Here is an 18,025-nt window from a genome sequence, read left to right as displayed (position 1 = left end):
TGGATAGACTTTGTGTTGTATTTCTCTGGACTAGGAGGACCTTGTTCCAGGCCAGATTGTTCCTCTGTATAAACCTGGTAGACACATATACAGATATTCAGGATACATTAGGGGCACTCAGTTCTTATGGCTTCATTTTATTCTATGACTCTATAGAACATCAGTCACCTATTTTCTTCACATCTTGTCCTTATTTTGCATTTTTTTAAAAAAATTCTGTACTGTTTAAAGTATTATGTATGTCTCCTTTTCCCCCCATTGACCATTCCCCAGCCACTCTCAGCCCCCAGCACATGTCCTCATCCCCCTAGTATCTGTGTCCATTGGTAATGTTTATATGCATGCACACAAGTCCTTTGGTAGATCTCTTATCCTGTTATAATTTTGCATTTTATTGCATAGTTCCAACCTTGGAAAACTTAAGCCAGTTTTGCTCTATCCAGGTTTCTAAATTGGGCTAACAAAATGCGTAGAACCAAGTAGATTGGATGTATGGTATCTAATCTCAGGCTTTTGGTAGAAAGTTGCCATAGTATGATGTATCTTAATCAGTTACCTTTTCTTCCTCTCAATGGCTATTCCAAAATTCTCTCATTCTCCTTAAAACTTTTATTCCTTCAGGGGAAAGTAAAAAAAAAATAAATAAATGGAGGGAGGTTAAAGCTCTGGCCAGGTAGCTCAGTTGTTTAGAGCATCGTCCTGATACTCCAAAGTTGCAGGTTTTATCTTCATTTAAGGCACATACAACCAATGAATGCATAAATAAAAAGTGGAACAACAAATCCATTTTCTTTCTCCTATATTCAACTTAGTGGTTCAGTTATAATACCGATTGATTTATATCTTAAATTGACTTTATGCTTGATGATGAGCTACTTGAAGATCAAAGATCAGGTCTGTCCTTTCCTTCTTTTTTTGTTAATTCTCACCCAAGGATTTTTTTACAGAGAGGAAGGGAAAAGGATAGAGAGTTAGAAACATCGATGAGAGAGTAATATCGATCAGCTGCCTCCTGCACACTCCCCACTGGGGATGTGCCCGCAACCAAGGTACATGCCCTTGACCGGAATCGAACCTGGGACCCTTGAGTCCGCAGGCCGATGCTCTATCTGCTGAGCCAAACCGGTTATGGGCCCAAGGATTTTTTTCATTGCTTTTTCAGCAAGAGAGTGGAAGGGAGGGAGGGGGAGAGAGAGAAACATGGATGTGAGAGAGACATATCAATTGGTTGTCTCCTGCACACTCCCAGACGTGGGGAGCAAACCTGAAACCCAGGTATCCACACCCTTGAACAGTAATGGAACCTGCGACCCTTTGGTGCGCAGACCGAGATTCTAACCACTGAGCTACCGGCCAAGGCTCCAGTGCCTTTTGTAAATCCTTTACCATATTATTATTTTGTGTAAGACTTGCCAAGTGAATGAATAAATGCATGACTACATCTCAGTAATTCTCCTAGAATTACAGTGAAAGGACTTTAACCAGCTTGATGTCACTGGTCTGTAGAGTTAATTTTCCTGGTGCAGGTTTGTGATTGTCTCATTTTTGGTGGATACTCTGGGCTAATTTAATAAAAAATGTTTTATTTACTTGATCAGATATTTCTGTATTTCACATCTAATTTATGGCAGTTTTCTTTGGTCAATAACTCTCCTTTAAATTTTTATTTCTTGATTTTAGAGAGAAGGAAGAAGGAGGAGGGAGGGGGAGAGAGAAATATCTATTTGTTGTTCCATTTACTTATGCATTCATTGATTGTTTCTTGTTTGTGCCCTGACTGGGGATTGAATCTGCAGCCTTGGCGTTATCAGGATGGCACTCTTCCCAGCTAGGGCTAGACAGTAACTCTTGAACAAGAGGAGAATCAATTGTCTGTACTTTGAGTTGCTAACCTGTTTGAGCAACAAAGATGTTTTGAACTGTAGGAAAATAGACAATTTAATTGGAGGCCAAAACTGTACCCTAACAAGTAGAACTATAAGGCCAGCCTTCTTTTTGAGGCCACGCTTTTAATGATCTGACCCCTTAAATATGCGCTCAGTCTTAAATATATTCTAGTCATTGTACTTCCTTTTCTTTCACTCTGAGTTTTGTATTTGAAATATTTGAAGACATAGAAGGTGTACATTCTTTCTGAATAAAGTAAGTGTCATATCTGTCACTCCAGTCACAGTTCTTGTAATCCATAGATTTGCTCTTGTTACAAACTCATCTCTTGAGTTATACAAAATCCTCAAATAATTGGATTTGTAAAATTAAAGTATAAGAATTGTAAGGTACCAGGAAAGTCATTTAGGTCATCCATTGAATGGATTTAGTGTCCCAGAGGTTTTCAGTCTTTTTTTTTTTTCCCTGAAGTAACACAATAAATGACATTCACTTGCACAACATTTTGACATGGGGGCTGAGATAAAACCCTGAAAATGTTGCAGGAAGTACTGTTCCTGTAATAATGAGTTTATTGCTACAAATATTACAGCATGTAGAAAATAGGTACTTAATGCTTGATTTAGCATAGCTAAGATAGGCTGTTGTTCATAATCAGTTCCTGATTGCTGGTTGTAACTCTGTCCAGGTTATTCAAGAAATTTGAAATCCAAATGAATGAAAGTGATATAGTGCTATAATTTATGTTTTAATTTAAAGTGCTATAATTTATGTTTTTAAAAGTAAACACCTTGTCTACTTGCATAGTTTTTTGTTACAAATTACTTGTAATATTTAACCTCTCATCTAATGCTAATAAGGTAGTACTAATCCAGTAGGCAATTAAGAGATTAGTAAAAAGTAGTCATTTTTTTTCTATCCAAGTTTACAGACTCCTGAATTCTAGTGTCCAGCTTAAGAACCTTTACAAAAGGGTTCAGGAAATTTGCCCAAATTGGCCAGACTAGGAGCTTGGAAAGAAAACTACACAAATACTACAGAACAGGGATTAGATCATAGACCTCCCCCAGAAGGGAACCAGTGAAGGCAGGGTAGGACATGAATGGGAGGGCAGACCCAGGAGAATTACAGGGAGGTTTGCTGCAGTCAAACCTATCAACCAGAGCCTAAAGCACCACCACCCAAATTCATTTATGTGAGCCCATAAATTCCCTTACTTGTTTCAGCCAGTTTTTGTTGTATTTTTATACCATTTGTTAGTAACCAGAAGATTCCTAATTGGTACATTGACTCAGAAGAGATCAGCTAGGTACTGTGAGCCAAATGGGAGGAGAATATTCCTGGTATCAGTTACTCTAGAAATAAGGCTAGAACAATGGTCCTCCAGAATCCTAAGGGTTCTGAGGAGATGCCTCCGGGGTCATATGGGTGATGTGGGAGGAAAAGACACAGCTCGGTTCTCCACTCTTCTAATTTATACATTCTAAGTAAAAAATTTTATCTCTATATTTATCTGTTTTATATAGTTTCCACATAATACATAGTTTGAGGAGAGGCTGTATGTTAATATGTATGTTATATCTACTTTTAGAAGTTATATGATATGTATGTTAAACTGTGGCACTATCATATCCTTTTTTACAGAACTTACTAAACATTTAATTCTTTATTTACTTATTTATATACAGAACCTGTTTATTACACAGTGATATTTGATCATTTGATTTTTCTATGCATTTCTTTTCTGTTACAAGATGACTTGAGGAGAGCTGCATCTAGTGCTGTAACAGAAAATGGCCCTCCTGCAATGCCAAGGTTACCTTCCTGCTGTCCCCAGCACTCGCCATGTGGAGGGTCGTCACAGAATCACCATGCATTAGGACATCCACACACAAGTTGCTTTCAGCAGCATGGCCACCATTTTCAACATCACCACCACCACCATCATACTCCCCACCCAGCTGTCCCAGTTTCTCCCTCCTATAGTGATCCTACATGCCCTGTGGAAAGACCTCCACAAGTACAAGCACCTTGTGGAGCAAATAGTAGTTCTGGTACCAGCTACCATGACCAGGTATGTGGAATTTATGACTTTTTCTTTCTTTTCTAAAATTTTAAAATATTGGGTGTTGTTTTTTTTGTTTTTTTTTCAGGAGGAAAAAACATACCTAATAATACATTTTATATGCTAAATAAGTCATTATTCTATTGACCATGCAAAAGTGGCCTAATTTAGTGGTCTGTAATTTTTTCTTTTACTTAAGTCTCCAGGATTTTTTGATGGTCCAAATCAGGGGTGGGGCACATCTGGCCCATGGGCCATACAAGGCCCAAGACATATTTTGGTCTGGCCCTGCCAAGGCATAAAGGGTGAGTTTGACCAAATATAGCAGCTTAATTCTGTATGGCCCTCGAATGATGTTATAAATATACAAAGGGCCCTTGGCAGAAAAGAGGTTCTCCACCCCTGCTCTAAATTATTGCAGTTAATAGAGGGGGTCAGAGATGTAGAAAATCAGAAATGAAACTATTTTTTATTCTAGAATGGTTTTGGTTTTTTAGTTAAATACAGGTAAACCTGATCTTTGGGATTGTATTTCAAACAAAGTTTTGAAACTGCATTATTAATTTACTTAATGAGAAATTGAGAAATTCTCCCAGTTTTTACTCCTCTACCTCCTATTTTGGAGCTCCCTATAATCTCCATGAATCTCTAGAGATAAACAACCTTCTCAGATGCAAACCTGTGACATAGTTTCTCAGGAGCCGATGAGATTTTTAGTTTATAGGGAATTGAAATATCAGCAAAAAATTATAATTCAGTAAATTAGTTGATCATAGTGAATGCTCAGAATGTCAAATAATACTGCATTAGTATTGGTGGTCACATGTAGTTAATGAAGTCAAGTTTATATGCTATTTTAACTTTTACTATGATATAAACTTGAGTGGTATATACTTTAGAAAACAAAACATGTTATTTCAAAGTAAAGTGGTAGCTGACCTATATCTTAGAAAAAATACTGGGGAAAAAAGTTAAAGAAAAAGATGAGGGGTTTAAGCAAAAAAAGAAAAAAGCACCTCATAGACACAGACAACAGTATGGTGATTACCAGAGGGAAAGGAGGTTGCGGGGAGGTAGATGAGCGTAAAGGGGAGATAAATGGTGATGGAAGGAGACTTGACTTGGGATATTGGACAAAATATAGTACATAGATGATGTGTTACAGAATTGTACACCTGAAACCTATATAATTTTATTAACCAATGTCACCCCAACAAATTCAATTTAAAAAATAAACTTTAGAGCAACTGTTTCTTTTTGTGTTTTTTTTTTGTATCCCTTGACCTTTCCTAAAGTACTTGTTTCATCTTTAAATTTTGATGGTTATCACTTCTGCATCTGACAAATTAAAATATAATTAAGAAATATTGGTGTTCCCTTAAAAAAACACAACACAACTAGGTGCTGTTATCGAGAAGAAATGTTAAAATGTTTAGTGGAAAATTTGATTTAAAAGATTTTAGATGATGTTTTGGTAACAGTTCTAAGTATTAATATCTACTAACCATCTAGACTTGTGTACTTCTTGGGAATGAAGACGCAAAAGGAAAACTTTTCAGTGAACTGAATGAAATGCCCTACTTAAAAGCAAAATTTCCTTTTACTAGAAATTTGGGCTGAAGAGGGGTTTATAATTATAGTAGGAAAATGGTGAAGAAGTGAATCTACCAACTTCTCCCACATTCATTCAAGAGCTGCCAAAAGGTGGGCCTTTTGTTCATAGAATGTTGTTGTTAAAGTAATAAAATAATAGAGCTGGTTTGAGAGGTCAATTGTGTATGGCACATTTTCTTTCAACCTGACAGACTCAATTATAGGTAGAGTCTCTTACATTTCTGTTCAATGTAAAATAAATATAACCTATACTGTCTCTAAGTAGATGTATTTGGACTACATACAAACCCTGAGGTAAATCAGCAGAATCGGGCATTCAGTGGTGACAGCAGATATGAAGGAGAATAGAGTGAGGTTTTGGAAATATGAACAATTGAGATTCATATAGACATTTGGAATACTCTCTAATTAGGCACATGCTCATGAGATCACCTCCAGTTGAGACCTATGTGGCCACAATGGAAAGTGAAGAATGAGAGACATAAACTGATCTGAGGATTTGTGATAGTGTAAGTCTTATGATTGAGTGCCAGCTGGTGAATAGGCAGAGAAAGATTGGGGAGTATTAGGCCTGATAGCACAGAAGTTGCAGTAGTCACTTGACTCTCTATAGTCTTTACTATTCCTTTGTGTGAAGCTTCTTTCTCTTTTGAAAGAGTAGTTCAGTATTATGCTTATAATCTATGTAAAGTAATATTTGCCATTTTTGTACCAATCTCGATTATCCTTCCTTCCCTCTAGAATAGAATTGAATGAACTGTTGGAATTGTGAAAAATTGGTTTTCCCCTTTGTTGGTTTTTCCCCCTTTCTATTTATTCTTTACTTGTAACTTTCCCTTCGGTTCCTTCCAGGAGGACCTTCACCCTACTTTACTCACTCTCTGGGAGTGTTCTTAATCAGTGACTGGAGAAAGAAGATAGGAAATTTGCTCACCTTCATAGTATGTTGATACTCCAGTGCATTTGCCAAATTTTAGCCTAAATAGGAAAATAGGGAAAGGATTTGAACCATAAATAAAAACTCATGACCTCATAGTATTATTCTTGAACCTTATTTACCCAATTTGAGGGCATACATTATATTTTCCAACTCAAAAGAAAGAGGCCAGGCATTAATTAGTTGTAGACACACAACATAGAGGAAGAAAGGACCTATTCTTTTTCACCTTCCCACAGCTTCTTCCTTCCCTTTTAGCATCCACAGTTTCTTTTGTTTCTGGTGTCCCCTGAGCCTGGAGCCCACTGAAAGCACAGAGACCACTATTCTTCCTCCTTCAATGGCCTTGGCCTCTTATATTACCCAAGCTTTCTTTATCTCCAGCCCTCAGCTTCCAGTGTTGAATAGTTCCTATATATAATTCCATATATAACACCAAATCTTTACTAGTATATTGTTTAATCACATTTTTAAAATTACAGCTATGGTGAACACTAAGCAAAAGATTTTGTATTTAAATTAAAAATACAAATAAGCAATTCTATTTCTGTAATCTGCTTTAGATTAGAAGGTAAAGTGTTTTACATAGGAGTTTTCAGTGCTTTTGGAGGGGGGAGGAGGGAACTTAATTACTGATGAATAGACTCTTGGGTTTATTTTCCAACTTAGTATATGGACTTTCCCCAAATTCATGTTTCTAATAAAAGGAATCTTATGCCCTTTGTTATCTTGGGTAATGTTGGCACTATTTAAGATTCAGTTGAATATGTGCTATATACAGTTTAGAAGTAGAACAAATTTTTACCTAGAACCTTAATATTTTCAGTAATGTGATTACATGTTGTTCAAAGAAGTCCTAAATTACTAATCAGAATTTTGGGGTAAAGGAGAATATGGAAGTATGATTGAAAACTTTTCTTTTTTTCTAAGATCTAGATAATGGAAGAGAAATAGACCTTAAAGTAATAATTAACTTTGTTCATCTTGTAGCATGGTCTTATGCTTGATTTTTAAAAATTGATTATAGATTTTAAGTATATAATTACAATTTTTACAATCAAAGATACACAGTATTTTCTTGGTGTTCAGTAGGTTTCACACTAAAAATTTTATTTTCAAATTCTTAATTCAAAAATTCTATTTTCTAGATTACGTTAGAAGCACTTTTATAGCATAACATAAAACAATGTTTTAAAAAAACTTTAGAAAGATAAAATACAATTCCTCTTTATGCAGCAGGCTTTGCCAGTGGACCTGAGCAGCAGTGCTATCAGAAGTCATGGAAGTGCTGGTTTTCACGGAGCATCTGCATTTGACCCCTGCTGCCCTGTTTCTTCATCCCGAGCTGCAATCTTTGGCCATCAGGCTGCTGCTGCTGTCCCGAGCCAGCCATTATCACTAGATGGTTATGGGTCAAGCATGGTTGCACAGCCCCAGCCCCAGCCCCCTGTACAAGCCTCACTCTCATCATGTCGACATTATATGCCACCTCCTTGTAAGTATAAATTTAACAGGCAGAAACCTTAGGGGCACCATATACAGGAAGCTTTTACATTCCAGTATGAAATTACCTTTCTGTCATCTTAATTTATAGATTTTTAGTATTTCCTTGCTCTAAGGAAATACTAAATGGGGTGTATTTTTCCCATTTCATCTTCCCTTCACCCCACATTCTCAAAACAGTCTTCTAAGGCAAAAAGGTCAGATGTTGTTTAAAAGGGTCAGGAAAATAAAAAGTTTATTTTATTTTACATTTTAACATTTTAATATCTATGAAATTGAAATACATTTAATGGCATACTAGATTTCTATAAAAGGAAGTTTTAGGGAACTTAGATTTATCCTTTAAGATTAATGGAAAATTTGGAAGTTTAGTAGTTGTTTCTAGACACAGGAAAGTAAATTTTGAATAAGAATTCTGAAACTTGCCCTAGCCGGTTTGGCTCAGTGGATAGAGCATCGGCCTGTGGACTGAAAAGGTCCCGGGTTCAGTTCTGGTCAAGGGCATGTACTTTGGTTACGGGCACATCCCCAGTGGGGGGTGTACAGGAGGCAGCTGATCGATGTTTCTCTCTCATGGATGTTTCTGACTCTCTATCCCTCTCCCTTCCTCTCTGTAAAAAATCAATAAAATACATTAAAAAAAAAAAAAGAATTCTGAAACTTAACTGAGGCATTAGAATTCCTTGACAAAAGCTTTACCAATTACAAAAGGTTTCCATATTCAGTAATGCAGGCAATTAAAATAGAATCAGACATGACTTTTTTAAAGAAATTGAAATCTATGAGATATCAGAAATAAGAAATAACCTAAAGCTATGTAACATGTATTTACTACTTCATTAAATCATAGGCTAATAATCATGGAAATTTAATAAGTACTTTGATTTAAGAACTGAAAATTTATGCAAGGAATAAACCAGGCTTTTGTTCTGATTACATGGAAAGGATCATTTTCAGTTATATATCTCATTAGGTTTCTTCTTTCATTCCTCTAATTTTTTTAAGTTTGTATTCTACATATAACTAGAGTCAAACCAGAATTTGTACAGTGAAACCTGGTGACATGATTTATTTTTACAATAATGCAACTTAACACTTAAAATGTAAGCTAGAAAACAGGTTTTGAAACAGTTTTTGCAAAGCATTGACAAATGGACAGATTCTGTACATGAACACTGGTATGAAATTATACAGATTTGTAATATTTGTTGATACTCATCTTCAACTGATCATCTTTTATTAAATACTCAAAATGTGTGGTTTTCTGCCCATCTCCTTTAAATAATATAGTGAGGCAACTTATAGTAATTCATCCTTTTTAATGTCCTAATGAAATAAATGTTTTAGACCAACTTGATTTATTATAAAAATAACGTGTACATCCTAAGAAGTTCAAGCTGCAGAATGATATAAAATGAGAAGTTAAAAGCCCTTCTCCCCACATCCTACTAATCTTAACACCATAGAGGTAACAACTATTTATAAAACCTTTTAGAAATTTTATTTGAACATACAAGTATATATATTTAAAAAATGGAATCATATTAAACATTATTTGCCTTTTGCTTTTGGATTCCTGATGTTTTTTAAATTTAACAATGCCTTGATTTTTTCCATAAATGGAAATTTTTTAGCACATAAAAATCTAGTTCATTGTTTTTAATACCTTTATAATATTCCATTACCAGTTCCTCTGTTGATGGACATTTAAATTGATTGTAGTTTTTTAAAAATATATTTTATTGATTTTTTTTTTACAGAGAGGAAGGGAGAGGGAAAGAGAGTTAGAAACGTCGATGAGAGAGAAGCATCGATCAGCTGCCTCCTGCACACCCCCTACCAGGGATGTACCTGCAACCAAGGTACATGCCCCTGGAATCGAACCCAGGACCCTTCAGTCCGCAGGCCGACGCTCTATCCACTGAGCCAAACCAGTCAGGGCGATTGTTTGTAGTTTTTTAATCTATCTGTAGGATAACTTCCTAAGAGTGAGATTGCTGGGTCAAAGTGACATATTGAACTTTTAGGAAGTTGAATATCAGTAACTTACTTTTTTTTTTTTTTAGACTCACAAGAACACATAAAATAGGGAAGGAAGAGAAATAATCTGTAGATGGTATTTTTCCACAATGGTTAGCAATCTGTTTTGTTTAGATATATAGTGATTATAATGATGGCTTATATTCTCACCACACAGAAAAAGATGGTATCTATGTGACGTGATTGGATGTGTTAACCTTATTGTTATAATTATTTCATAAAGTATACGTATGCCAAATCATATTATACACCTTAAATATATATAGTTGTATTTGTTAACTAGAGGCCCGGTGCCCGAATTTTTGCACCTTGGGGTCCCTCGGCCTGGCCTGCAGGATTGGGCCGAAACCAGCTCTCTGATATCCCCTGAGGGGTTGGATTGCGAGAGGGCACAGGCCAGGCCAGAGGATCCAATTGGTGCATGATCGGGGCCGGGGAGAGATGTGGGAGGTTGGCCAGCCGGGGAGGGACTGCAGGGAGGGTTCCAGCTTGTTCTATCTCACTCAGTTCCGATCAGCTGGACCCCAGCAGCAAGCTAACCTACCAGTTGGAGCGTCTGCCCCCTGGTGGTCAGTGCCCGTCATAGCGAGCAGTGAGTGGCCCTAGCATATCATTAGCATATCACGCTTTGATTGGTTGAACAGCTGACTTTTCGACCGGACACTTAGCATATTAGGCTTTTATTGTATAGGATTATACCTCAGTAAAGCTGAAAAATAAAATGATTGTTGAAGAGTTTAACTTAAATTCATTCTGAAGCAAAACTTCAAAATTTTGTAATATTTGTGAATATTTTTTGCATAATGATTACAGAAATAGAAAACTTTGAGATGAAACTGGAAAAATGTTCTAAAATTGAGAAAAGATAGTTAATGATAAAACAGTGACTTTTTTTTATGATCAAGAACTACTGAGTTTGGTGACTTCCTGGATCATTAATTTGAAAATATAACTTTAAAAAAAATATCAGTTTAAAAATTTGTCTTACAACCCTGTTGAGCTACTGAATGTTTCTTTTAAATACATGCGAGCAAGGTTTCATTTAGCTGAATGAGTGTTCATGGTTACTTGCTGACTGAATCAAAAGAATGAAGAATTGAAGGAATTTCTTCTGGAATGAAACTAGAGAATGGCCATAGCTTCATACCAGACTACTGAGAGAATCTTCCACATTCAAACTCAAACTCATGGAGGAGACCAGCATACTTTTATTTTTTTATTTTTATTTTTTTAAGTTTTATTGCTTAAAGTATTACAAAGGGTATTACATATGTTTCCTTTTTTTTCCCCCGCCCTTGGCAATCCCCCGTCCTCCCCTACCCCCCAGTGTCTTATGTCCATTGGTTATGCTTATATGCATGCATACAAGTCCTTCGGTTGATCTCTTACCCCCCTCAACCCTCCCCGGCCTTCCCGCTGCAGTTTGACAGTCTATTTGAGGCAGCTCTGCCTCTGTATCTATTATTGTTCATAAGTTTATAATGGTCTTTATTATCCATGAATGAGTGAGAGACCAGCATACTTTTAGACTTCAAACAGCTGTATATCTCTCAGAATACAGTCTTCAGAGGGACCTTTCACCAGTCACTTTGAAACACAAAGATTTAGAATAAAGATATGGGGGAAATTATCTGTATGAAGGGCTGCTTTCCATGGCATGTTCCTGGCAAATCTGTCTCTTTCATTTTCTTAATCCCTAGAGTGCCGGGGAGCGCGATTGCGCTCTTTCTGTCTTTCGCCAAAAGTGCCGGGAGCGTGCTATCGCGCTCCTCCTGCAGTGTCCAGTTCTAAGTCTGTTTTTATTAGTGATGATGATATTGCTAAATATGTCAATTCTTGCTGTGAAGATGACGATTTTGTGGAAGATATTGAATATGTAACTTCATTTACTTGCGATTCATAATTTTTTCCTAAACTGCTGTAAAATCAGCAAAAATGCCTTGGCAATTTTAGCATAGTTCCTAGGATATTGGTTGGCACTCAAAGAGTTAATGTAACAGGAAAAATGGCATTGGGCGGGGAAAGAGAAGAGCAGCAATTAAAGAATGTCTTTGCTGTCTTGCCTTTTTCTAGTGCTCTATAACCAGTAAATCCTAAAGCAAAGAAGATTTATGTATTTAGAAATACATAACATACATTTGGCTTCACAAAAGCAAAAAAAAAATTGTAAATGGCAAAATATAATTGACAAAAGAAAATTCAGAAAAATGTTTATACCTTATTATGAGAAAGTTTCCATGTATACAAAGAATATTTACAGATCAACAAGAAAAGGTGAACAGGAGGCTAAGAATATGAATAGATATTTCTGGGAAGAAATATAAGTGGTTAATAAATAGAAGATTTTTCTCAGATTGGCATCTTAAAAATTTATTGATAGTGTAGGGATAATCAGACCCACTCATGTACTGTTAGTGGAAATATTAATTTCTGTAACCTTTTGGGAAGGGTATTTTGTCAACTGGTATCTAGATTATTCTCTTAGACTCAGACATACTTATAGGAATTTATTCTACAATAATTGTCCATGAATAATGTCTCTGTGCACGCACGCGCCCACATACACTTACGTACATGCACATATGAGTGAGCAACATAGTAGGACCATACACAGATGTGTATTACAGCATTTGGGTTGCTTTCAATATTTAAAGAAATATTAGGCTTTATTTTTTAGAACAGTTTTAGATTCACAGAAAAATTGAGAGAGTAGCTCAGAGAGTTTGTATATACCCCACATCTAGTTTCCCTTATTACTAATATCATACATTATTATAGTACATTTGTTAAAATTAATTAAACAATATTGATACATTATTATTAACTACAGTCCATGGTTTACTCGGACTTTAATTTTAGCTAGCTTTTAATTTTTATCAATGACAATTTCTTCAATAAATCTTGGTACGTTCCCATAATAGAATGCTGTGAGACTGTGAATGAAGTGAAGATATATGTATTGACATGAGAATATATCTGAGATTATTCCAAGAAAGGATGCAGAACGAAATTGAACAGACTTGATAAAGTATTCATTAAAATTAAGTATGTGCTAGACGGGGGAATGTCGGGGGGGGAGGGAGGGTGCGGGAGGCGACATGTGTAATACTCTTTATAATACTTTAAGAAATAAAAGTTAAGTATGTGCTAATACGTTTGTAAAATCCAGTAGGGATGGGTAATAGCAGTATGTGCTCAACTGCATGGTGCCTGTGTGTTTCTTTACAGATGCTTCTTTAACAAGACCACTTCATCATCAAGCCTCTGCCTGCCCCCACTCTCATGGAAACCCTCCTCCTCAGACGCAGCCTCCACCTCAAGTGGATTACGTTATTCCTCATCCTGTACATGCTTTCCATTCTCAGATGTCTTCTCATACAACATCTCACCCAGTGGCACCCCCACCCCCAACTCACTTAGCCAGTGCAGCCGCACCAATCCCTCAACATCTTCCTCCCTCACACCAGCCGATTTCACACCATATTCCAGCCACTGCACCTCCAGCACAGAGACTGCACCCTCATGAAGTAATGCAGAGGATGGAAGTTCAAAGGAGGAGGATGATGCAGCATCCAACGTAGGTTTTATACTTTTAAAAAGATAATCACACTTTATTCCATTCCCTTCTGTCTCCACTGGTCTTTAAAACTATAAAACCTGTAGAAGTGATAGAACTGTATTAAATCCTCAGTTTAAAAGAAAATTAATTCTTTACTAACTAGACTCTTCCTCTTATCCTGAGTTGTAGAGGTTGACAAAACAATTTTATATCAGGTCATCTAATGAAATCAAACCATTTTCAGGATAGTACCCAGGGTCATTTACTTGTGCAAACCAATCCCTTCTTTGCCTGTTTCCTCAGTATTCCATAGTAAAGATAAATGTTAGAATTGATGGTTCAGGGGAAAAAGATTTAATGTTATTAGAGATATAATTTGACTTACATATTATCAACCAGAGGGAAGAACAGTATTAGCATTATCAACTGGTATTGAAAAAATAGTCTTCTTTAGTTTTTATTTACAAATTTAAATATCAAAATATTGTACTCCACAAACATGCAAAAACTATAATTGAACTTTTTGTTTTCTTTTGAAAATTCAGGATCTGATTTTCTAATTCAGTGCAGTAAACTCTGTTGGTCTAATTCTGCCTACCTGTTTTTGTGAATAAAGTTTTGTAGGAAAACATCTATACCTGTTCATTTATGTATTGTCAGTGGCTTTTTTCACACTGCAAAGACTAAGTTGAGTAGTTGAGACAGAGACCAGGTGGCCTAAAAGCCAACAATATGTACTACTTGGCCCTTACAGAATGTATTTGCAAAACTGTTGATCTAACTAATGACTTAGCACTTGTGTAACTTTTTTTTTTTTTAAATATATTTTTATTGATTTTTTACAGAGAGGAAGGGAGAGAGATAGAGAGCTAGAAACATCGATGAGAGAGAAACATCGATCAGCTGCCTCCTGCACATCCCCCACTGGGGAAGTGCCCGCAACCCAGGTACATGCCCTTGACCGGAATCGAACCTGGGACCTTTCAGTCCGCAGGCCGACGCTCTATCCGCTGAGCCAAACCGGCTTTGGCGCACTTGTGTAACTTTTTGCTTTAGTTACATAATTTAAGATTATATCCAGAATCTCTGGCTGCTATTGCCATTCTAATATAGTAACCTTTTATATAGAAAGTTGCCAATTTAACATTCAGATCATCTAGTATTTAGAAAATTACTTTTTGTAATAATTAGAGATTCAAAATCTGTAATTATGTTAAAAACTAATAGAAAATAAGAATTAGAATAAAAATTACTACCTGGAACTTTTTTAAATAAGTACGTAGAACTTTATGGCCATTTACAATTGTACGTTCGACTGACTTAAGGCTAGAAAGAGAAGATATAATAAGCTGGGATGAAGAATAAAGAGTGTGAATGGAGTAGTAACACTTTCTCAGATGTTAATTCAAATGATGCTAACATGTACTCGGCATCTGTTTTTTTAAAAAAATGAACAAGGTCAAAATGTTTTTCTCTTAAAAGTTTTATCCATTAAAATGGATGAATGTTGTTATAACATAAAAGTGAAGCAAACAAATAGCTTCCATTTTCTTGCCCTATATGTTTAGATAAAATAACCTCTTTGTGCCTGCAGCATTTGCTGGGGTATTTAATTTTATAAATTATATTTTTATTCCATTCCTACTATTCTATTTAAATATCTACTGTAAAGAAGGTATACCAGATAATGTTAAAATTGCCCTTTTCTTTGGATGATATTTGAATTGGAGGCATTATAATAAATGGGCAGTAAGAATTTTGTGGGCTAGGGTTTCTTGATATATTATGAATCATTTTGTGTTATATTTCTATAATTTATTGTTATAGTTAATTTTATGACTAATCTATAGATGTTTGTACTATTAATACCAGATTGTTTTCTACATTAAGAAATAACCAATTATTCAATTATTTCCAGTGGTCTTTTTATGTTCTGTGTTTCCAGGCGGGCACATGAACGCCCCCCACCCCATCCACATAGGATGCACCCAAACTATGGTCATGGGCATCATATTCATGTGCCTCAGACAATGTCCTCACATCCTCGACAGGCTCCAGAGAGATCCGCCTGGTCAGTATCTTGTTTATTTTAAAGTTCTGCTCAGCATCTTGTGGTAAAACTGCTGGAAGAGATGCTTTGTAGTGGAATGCCATACAAAAGGATGATGTGGAGAAACTGAATTGCAGCTTAGCTTTGAGGCACTGACTATGGGTGAGTTAAAGAGACCTGGAGATGAAAGAGTAGGAGCTTGAGTTCTGTATCAGGGAACCATGTTAAACAAGAGTAGAGCTTTTTTGGTTGTTTTTCAGGGGTTTCTATCATCAAAGTTAACTCCATAAGTGAATCCTACTTTTCACAACGTTTTTATCTACCTTTGTGCTCAAATTTGCTTTATCACCCTTAACCCCTGCTGTTGACAAGGAAAATCCAGCCTCCTAGGTTTCTGGTCTTTTCCTAGAGAAATGAAAGCAGATTTGCTTTCATTTTCTTTCTAAAACAGTTGTTTGTAGGCAGTTGTTGAGATTTTGACCCACAGTTGACTTTTGAAGCAAAATATAAAATGAGAGTATATTTAGCCTTTACCAGTATTACTATTTGTAAAGTTTTGTATACCCTTGCTTTATAAGTTACAGAAATGTTTGCTCTTCTGATTATCTTTGATGCCAACAAACAAAAGCCACTGTAACATCTGTAACATTCGTGTAAACAAAAAAAGTGAACTCTGCTTTGTATGCTCCTCAAGTAGAATCATACTTTTAGTTTGGAAGGAACCTTAGGGACAATTCAGTATACAGTTGACCCTTGAACAAGACGGGTGTGGATTCATGCAGTTCCAACCAATGTTGTTCAAGCGTCAACTGTATTGCTTTCCTTAGTAAGCTGTGAAACTGTCCAAATTGCTTTGGGTCTCATGGTCACAAAATTGAATTTTTGAGTTTTAATTTCTGCAATGAATTCGAAATTATGAGTTAAATCTTTTGGGCTAACTTATCTTTTTCTCAACTTATGTACATTAAAACTTAAATTACTTTCTCCCTCATTTTTGTTGATAATAAAGACACTAAGGATGTCTAAAAGTTAAACTCTTCTCATCCTTTGCCAGGGAACTGGGAATTGAAGCTGGAGTGACTGCAACTACTTACACACCTGGAGCATTGCATCCTCACTTGGCCCATTACCATGCACCACCTCGACTTCATCACTTACAATTAGGAGCACTTCCTTTAATGGTAAAATAGGAAATTTGCAAAATTCTGATAATATTCTCCTAAAAGTATTCCTTCTTTTCTAAGTTAAATATTTTTTTTAAAATATATTTTATTGATTTTTTACAGAGAGGAAGGGAGAGGGATAGAGAGTTAGAAACATCGATGAGAGAGAAACATCGATCAGCTGCCTCCTGCACACTCCCTACTGGGGATGTGCCCGCAACCAAGGTACATGCCCTTCACCGGAATCGAACCTGGGACCCTTGAGTCCGCAGGCCGACGCTCTATCCACTGAGCCAAACCGGTTAGGGCTCTAAGTTAAATAATTTATTGGAGATGTGTTTTAATGTATTAGTTGTTGTGGGTGTCTTAATAGAACTTGAGAATTGTTAGAGAAAATTTTCTATAAAAAGGTATTGGGTACATTAAAATCTGTATTTGTATTATAAAATGAACTCTTCTTAATGTAAAAATGACTACGTTTTTTTCTTTTATTCAAAGATGACAATCTTGGTCCATTGTCATTAAAACGTGATTTATTTTTCATAATAGTAATTTGTTCTGATGTGTTTGTACTTTATTCTCTTGTCTTCAGGACTATTAATTCTCTGTATCTGATTTGAACAGATTCAGATTTTGTTGATACCAGTTTGAGATCCAAAGAACAAGTTCAGCAAAAATTTACTGAGTTTGCTATTTATAACATATATTAGTTATAAAAGTGTACATAAAAGTGGTACAGAGAAGGGAGTAGTTTGGTTTTGTTCGGGTAGAGACAATGCAGAGAAGGGTTTCCGAGATGCTTTATTATGCATATGACTTCTGAACAGGCTTTGGAATTGAGAATGGTGCTCTTACAGTGGCCACAGCCTGTAAAGAGCTGTCAAATAGCCCTGACCGTTTGGCTTAGTAGATAGAGCGTCAGCCTGCAGACTGAAGGGTCCCAGGTTCAATTCCGGTCAAGAGCACATGCCCGGGGTTACAGGCTCAATCCCCAGTAGGGGGTGTGCAGGAGGCAGCCAATGAATGATTCTCATTGTTGATCTTTCATTATGCTAAGTGAAATAAGCCAGTCAGAGAAAGATAAATACCTCATGATTTCACTCATTTGTGGAATATAGAGAACAACATAGACTGATGAACAGGGACAGATCCAAAGACAGAGAAACAGCGATCAGACTATTAATCCCCAGAGGGATAGTAGGGGAAG

General features: G+C 36.2%; 1 protein-coding gene across 11 annotated transcripts in view; it reads left to right on the top strand.

Moving 5' to 3' along the window:
* Positions 1–18,025, top strand: part of RNF111 (ring finger protein 111) — a 105,590-nt gene that overhangs the window by 75,018 nt on the left and 12,547 nt on the right. For 5 of the 11 annotated variants that reach the window (XM_059699724.1, XM_059699696.1, XM_059699706.1 and 2 more), the window contains 5 exons: positions 3,642–3,961; positions 7,740–7,998; positions 13,275–13,623; positions 15,524–15,676; positions 16,710–16,836. In XM_059699724.1, the coding sequence (XP_059555707.1) occupies positions 3,642–3,961; positions 7,740–7,998; positions 13,275–13,623; positions 15,524–15,676; positions 16,710–16,836 (1,208 nt within the window). Of the gene's footprint in view, positions 1–3,641; positions 3,962–7,739; positions 7,999–13,274; positions 13,624–15,523; positions 15,677–16,709; positions 16,861–18,025 lie in introns of those variants that run through there. The other 6 variants (XM_059699710.1, XM_059699707.1, XM_059699713.1 and 3 more) reach the window with 5 other exon arrangements.

The sequence above is a fragment of the Myotis daubentonii genome, chromosome 1 (assembly GCF_963259705.1).
Source record: "Myotis daubentonii chromosome 1, mMyoDau2.1, whole genome shotgun sequence".
Taxonomy (NCBI): Eukaryota; Metazoa; Chordata; class Mammalia; order Chiroptera; family Vespertilionidae; genus Myotis; species Myotis daubentonii.
This window is presented reverse-complemented; position numbering and strand designations above follow the sequence as displayed.